Source organism: Chaetura pelagica, unplaced genomic scaffold, assembly GCF_000747805.2.
Source record: "Chaetura pelagica isolate M959 unplaced genomic scaffold, ChaPel_1.0 scaffold159, whole genome shotgun sequence".
NCBI classification, from domain to species: Eukaryota; Metazoa; Chordata; class Aves; order Apodiformes; family Apodidae; genus Chaetura; species Chaetura pelagica.
Genome location: NW_009954555.1, coordinates 1000174 through 1006516, shown reverse-complemented (window position 1 = coordinate 1006516; position 6343 = coordinate 1000174). Strand labels below are relative to the sequence as shown.

The window sequence follows — 6343 nt, the reverse complement described above, 5'->3', positions numbered from 1 at the left end:
CTCCTCTGGAGTTCCAAAATCAATAACCCATTTAGAAAAGACTAAGTGGGCCCTGAATCAACTGTTGACAGAGATGACAACAGTAATGAATGACTACAGTGTAGCACCACAGGAAATACTCAGCAACAGCAGAGAAAAATGGTTGTGTGTCTTCGGTGTCCCAGTTGCTACACCAGCTTTCTGCGCTGGTTCCTGGGTCCAGGGCACTCTTCCTCCTCAGCAACAAGATGGAGTCATTTCATGTTGATCCTCCCACAGTACTCCCAACTTGCTGACCTGTATTCCTCTGTTTTATTTCCACAGGCCATCATTCTGGTACACTGGCTGCTCACAGTGTGGTGAGTGATTGGGGCCTGGCCTGGGTGAGAAGAGGGTATTCCTTCAAGCTAGGAATGGGACATTCTCAGGGAGCAGCACTCACTGCTTGTCCCTTTCTTTGTTCATAAAGATCCTAAATCATAGTAGGGTGTTTGCATGGGAACAGGGATGAATGCAAACAAATAGTTGCAGGCTTATTGAGAATGTGGGCTGGGTTGTTTTTTTTCTTGTTTGGCAGGGGATGCATGAATTACATGTTTCCAGCCTCCTATGCCTGGGGAAATTTCAGTGTCCTTGCAGTGGGGATTTGGGCCATTGTGCAGCGAGATTCCCTTGATGCCATCATCATGGTGAGTGTGAGGGTTATTTGCCTCCATGGGGCTGCTCAGGCAGCGGGTGGAGGGCAGAAACAGCTGCTTTGATTCAGTGATGATTTTCAACTGTTCCAAACACAGCAGTGGACAAGTCAAATTCCCTGTTTGGATTGGTTTTTTGGGTTTTTGTGGGTTTTTTTAAGAGAGTGTATACAATCATAAGCACTGGAAACCATGGTGAGAAGCATTCACTGTCACTTCTTTTGCTTCTCAGAGATGAGGCATACTTGATTTTTAATTTTTTACCTGTTGTTGTGACTTGTAATGCCAAGGGAGGACTCAAAGTGTTTAATATGCTTGAGCTGGAGGGTCTTTATAAAACCCTTCTGTGAACATTGAACAGGTACCATAAGAAGGTGTCTGACAGATGTGAAGAAAATGAAGAAATAGAAGATTGTTCATTTAGGAGTGTCTGTTTACCTGGCAGAGTCAAGGTTTAGCAATTAGGGACACTGGGGTGAGGGCATGATTGTGTGAACACAGATCTTGCAGGAAACTGTTACTCCTAGTGGTTAATTCCCTGTTCAGTTCATGTTCCATTCTCTTTGTTCCAGTTCCTGACTGGTCTGCTGCTCACAGTCCTTACAGACATCATTCACATCTCGTTGTTCTACCCTCCAAACAACAGTCTCACTGATGACAGACGTTTCAGTATAGGCATGGCCATCTTCAGCCTCCTCCTCAAACCTGCATCCTGCTACCTGGTGTATCGGATGTATCGGGAGCGTGGAGGGGAATACACCTTCAACATCGGTAGGGCCCTTCCTCTGCCCCCAAGTCAGTGTGGGTGCTAAGGAGACCACCTTGCACTTGGGACACTTCAGCTGAGCTCTGTGCAGCTGGATTCTGCCTCCTGTTCCAGGGATGGGGTGCTTGCTCTCTCTTGCTCATGTCTGTTCTCCTATTTTGTTGTTCTGTCTTAGGCCTTAAATTTAAATTTACCTTCTTCCTCTCTTGCCTTGCAGACCTGGAGTCCTCAGCTGACAGCCATTTTGCCCACAATGGTATTGATACCACTGCTGTGTCTCCTAATAAAACTTATAGGCTTTTCCTCTCTTCCTCCTTCTTAATTTGTGTGCTTGTTGGAAGCCTTTGGGTGTCCTTCTCTCTTTACCAACCCTTTATTTTTCTTTGGGTGAAAGTAGAGGCAGCATCCTATCTAGCCTGATTATGCATGAGAGGGAAAGAAGCTGAATTTCTAACTCCCATGTTTTTTCTGGGCTTCACATATCCTAGCTACTTTGATTGCTTTAGACCTCTACTTCGTCACTCAGAAAATGGGACTGATGTTTGCCTTGTGGAGTCCTTGCTTGGAGGCCTTAATTTTTCTCCTGGTTGTAATTACTGTTGATAATGTGGCAGCCCTGCCAGAGAGAAGGGGCTGTGGCTGGATGTTCTGGGTCTGTCAGCTTTGCCAATCATTCCTGGTGCTAGTTCATGCCGGGGCAGCTGCCAAGGGTTGTTTGATTTGTGGATGTTCACCTTGGCAAGAACAGCAGCCTGGTGCACTTGTTTTTTTGCTTTCCTAAGAAGGCTGTGCAGGACAAAGGATTATACTGCATTACAGTGTTTGAAAGCTGTCACTTGTGCTGCTTTGGCACTAGCAAAGAAGATACTGTTTCCTGTGAAGATGGGTGGATACCTGTAGAGGAGGAGAGGCCATGAAAGGAAGCCATGGCTTGGGGTGCTATGTGCTATTTTTGTGCCTCTCTGCTAGTGTAATCTGGATGTCTTCTCCATCAGCTGCTTGTGCAAATGTCAGATCTGTTTTAACTAGGACAGGAAGCCTGTGAGTCCGCTGCAGTGTGATTGGCTGCTCACTGTGCTTATAACTGGGATTTGACATTTGTATCCTATGGAAAGTGTAGGAATCACTGAGGAGTTCATCCTTTTTCTCGGAATTTGGGAGTATTCCTTCTTTTCAACTATAGTGTCCTCACACAGGCATAATACTGAGAGTCTCCTCTCAGGCATGGGCTGGGATTCAGACACTTTGTATATTCATACCCTCTCCTGAACTGTCTTCCTCGCAATACTTTTCAGTACTAACTGTGCTGTTGTTTTGTAGAACATGGCTGACAGATTTCCTCTCATTTTCCTGCTATCTGGCATTTTCTTTTTGAACCTAACAGTGTTAAATTTTTTCTGGTTTTCTGTTTTGCTTCCATACACAATTCTTTGTTGCTTGGCAGCATTCTTGCTGCTAAAAACAATTCTCTGATATGGTGTGGTGCCCACCTTGGATTCAGATTGCTTTCTAGCCATGGCAGATGCCTGGCCTTTAGATGAAGTGCTGTACATGCACATTGTCTCTCTCTTTTCCTTTCTTAGTCCCTACACAGTAACATGATTTTGTACTAGTCTTGTACCACAGGCAAATTGTTAATAGTGCAATTGGGAGAGCTGCTGGATTCAAATGTAGTGCTGTGTTGTGGCACACTTGAGGCATAGCTGTGTTGTTGGGAAGAGTGGTTCATGGATGAATCATGCCCTTAAATCTATGCTGTCAGCTAGCCCTGCTTCCTGCTGCTTCTGCTTTCATATGCTCATTTTTCTACTAGATCTCATAAACTTGATCTTGTTGAAATATGCTATTACAGGAGCTTGTTATGCTGGTATGTAGCATGTGGGTCTTGTTTTCCAAACAGCCATGTTGTGGCTAATGAGAGGGCAGTTCTTGGGGATCAAAGAGGCACATTCAAATGTATCTCAGTTATTTTTGCCTTTGGAAGGACGAGTTTTCTCACCTCCTGCCTATGTAGTGAGGATACAGGTGCTGGGGAGCTGGTGGAGCAGGTAATGTGGCATGCTCCTGAGCTGTTAGTTTCTTCTGTGGGATTCAGTTTTTGTGCTTTTGTGTGTGTTTAGTGGTGTGTTGGGGTTTTTTTCCCCAAAAAACTTGTTCTTTTCCCTCTGCATTCAGGTGTCACACATGCAGGCCGGGATCGCAACGCCTATGAGCCAATTGATCAGCAGGATGCCCCTCCACAGTGGCCTGACTCAAGCAAGACAGCACCACAGCCCTACTGAGGCCCTGTCTGCAGCTGGGAATGGATGCTTCCCTTGCCTGGTCCTGTATTCCACTCTTCCCACATCCCTTATGATGGAGCAAGACCTCCTACTGAGAAAACAGGAGAGGAGCTGATTTTTCATTTGTTTTGCGTCCCTGAAACTTAGGCAGATGGGTTCCTGCAGTTAAGTCCAGAAGATGTCAGAAATGTCATGTTAAGCACTGTGACTCTTTGTAATTCCAGTATTGTCTTTTCCTTTCTCCTTCTAAATCCTGCCTCTGAGTGAGTGGATGCCCCTTCTGCAGTCATAACAATTCTTGTATTGTGCATTCTCTCTATTTTTAAGGGAACCACTCAAAATATTCCTTGACAAACTACCTTAAAAAGCCTTATGGACTGCATTTAAACAAAACCTTTTAACCTCCTTCCATGCATATACATTTCCAGGAAACATCTGGGAGTTCCTGAGAGCTGATTTTGATGGTATTTTTTAAGTAAGATTTATGAGCATAAGTCCCTGTGCTATCTGTGGTGGTTTGCACAAAGCTGGGGTTGGTATAAAATGCTCTTACTGGGCCAGGGAGCTGCTTTTGCTCCCAGTATCTAGTCTTGTGTTTTATTCACTGATGCTTTTATGCAAGTTGAATGTCCTTCAGGATATTTAAAATGGCTGTTGAATGTTCTGTGCCTTTAAATGTCCTTTTGCCTTAGCTGCCTATCTTAACAGAACTTGAAATGTTACATTTTTCTAAGAAAACTATAAAATTAACACAGTTTTCCTGTGTTGGAAAAAGTTACTCTTGTCACTTATGTCTCATTTGAAAATGTAAGTAATCCTGAGGGCTTGGGGCTGTAGCCAGGAAGTCTGGGAGAATTGTTTTTGGGGAAAATCTGCAGGGTTTAGATGGATTTTAGTCCATACTTTACTTAGACCTAAGCGGAGTGTACTGCTTGTAAATGTGTGAGCGGGGAAGGTGGGCCAGTAAAATGAGGACTGGGGGGAAAAAAAAGGGATTATTTACACTGCAGTGGTGAACTCTGTGGGATGTGATGAACTATAATCACACAATAATATGCTCTGCTCTGGCTTTCAAGGTAAGATCTTAAACCCCAAACATTCAACCAGATTATTTTTCAGAAGAAAGAGTATGTCAGCTTTGGCAAAATGAAAATACTAGTGCTAGGATGACCTGTTTTTCTAAGTCAGCTTCATTTTCAAAGTATGCATCTGTTATTCTACAACTGCACTGCTCTTGGCAAGACCTGCTGCTGCATTGATTCTTCAGTAACCAAAAGCCCTGCTAATTTTGCTCTACCTCTAGAACCATGCCATTTGTAATTTTGAAACCACTTTCCTCCAAGTTTGATCATTTTAAACTTAAGCAGGTGCTCCTGCAGTGCTTGTACCTGGAACTTGCACAGGTGATAGTCTGGTTTACTCACCCAAGATGAGTGCCAAGCATAAATTTTGTGGGCTGCCATATAGTAAAGCATAGGAATCAGTCTCCTCTATTGATCAGATGGGGAAGAGAGAATAATAGGTAGGCAGAAATTTATAGGGCTTGTGGTGTTGCAGGGCAGGCCTTTATTTTCAGTTAATGCCCTTCAGAACAGTTTGGTGACAGTACAGATCCCTGAATAACACGTTTAAAGGCTCAGGTTTTTTCTTCACTAAACCTGTGAAGCACAGACTGAAAGCAGCTGTTTTAAATGCAGTGGTTTTTTGGGTATTTGCACAGAGTTTCATCTAGTGAGGCCTTCTCAGCCATTCTTTCTGGAAGCTGTACTACACCATCTGTTCATACCCCTCTAACTGACCTGCTGTGTGCTGTTCTGTAGAGAATTTGGCACATCTGGAAGCTCACAGGAGCTGACCAAGGCCAGAGTTATGCTAAGCTCACTGTGCCTCAAGGATGCCTCTTTTTGGGCAATAAATCAGGAGTGAGGGGGTAAAAATTAGGCCACTCTCCTGGCTTATGAGGAGGCTATTTGTTCTGGCAGTGCTTAGAAGCACCAACGCGCTCTGGGATCAATACCTGGTTGAGCTGGGCCTGTGGGGATTCACCAAGCCTGTCGTGCTGATCCGGGCAGCTGGGCCTTGCCACAGGGCTCCTCCTCAGCCAGACCTGCAGCAGCTGTGATTCTCTGCTTGGGTGTTGCAGTTTTTGTTTGGTTTGTTCGTTTGGGGTTTTTTATTACTTGTAAATCCTCGGGTCCTGACGTGCCGGAGCCGTTTGGGTGATGAGCTGGCAGCTCTAATGGAATTAACCACAACCCCTCCTGCTGCTGGCGGTGCCGGGTCTCTCGGGTGGCCCGAGGGCTCGGGTGTTGGTGGGCGAAGGGCCGGGCTCAGGCAGGGTCCCCTGCCCACCTCACGGTCCCGGCCAGGCTCTCCTGGGGTGGCTGTGGCAGCCCAAGATGGCGCCCGGCGCTGCTGAGGAGGCGACGCGCTTTGGCGGGCTCGGAGCACAACGTGCCCTGCTCACATCCCAGCCGAGCTGCCTTCGGGACGCAGCTTTAATTAGACACGGGCAAGAGCAGCTTTCCTGCGGCCATCTGCAGCCCCTGTGACGGCCAGCAGTGCTAATCTCGAGGCATAAGCTGCTTATTGCCCAGCTGCAGCCAGCAGCAGCAGGAGGC

The 6343-nt window shown here is 45.9% G+C and overlaps 1 protein-coding gene across 1 annotated transcript; it reads left to right on the top strand.

Annotated features, from left to right (window-relative positions):
* The first annotated feature begins 306 nt into the window (after nt 1-306).
* Nucleotides 307-3722, top strand: AGTRAP (angiotensin II receptor-associated protein). Its single transcript, XM_010005240.1, has 4 exons — nt 307-338; nt 557-668; nt 1247-1445; nt 3616-3722. Exons 2-4 carry the CDS (start codon nt 564-566, stop codon nt 3720-3722), a joined length of 411 nt encoding a protein of 136 aa, XP_010003542.1. The 5' UTR covers nt 307-338; nt 557-563.
* The last annotated feature ends 2621 nt before the right edge of the window (nt 3723-6343 follow it).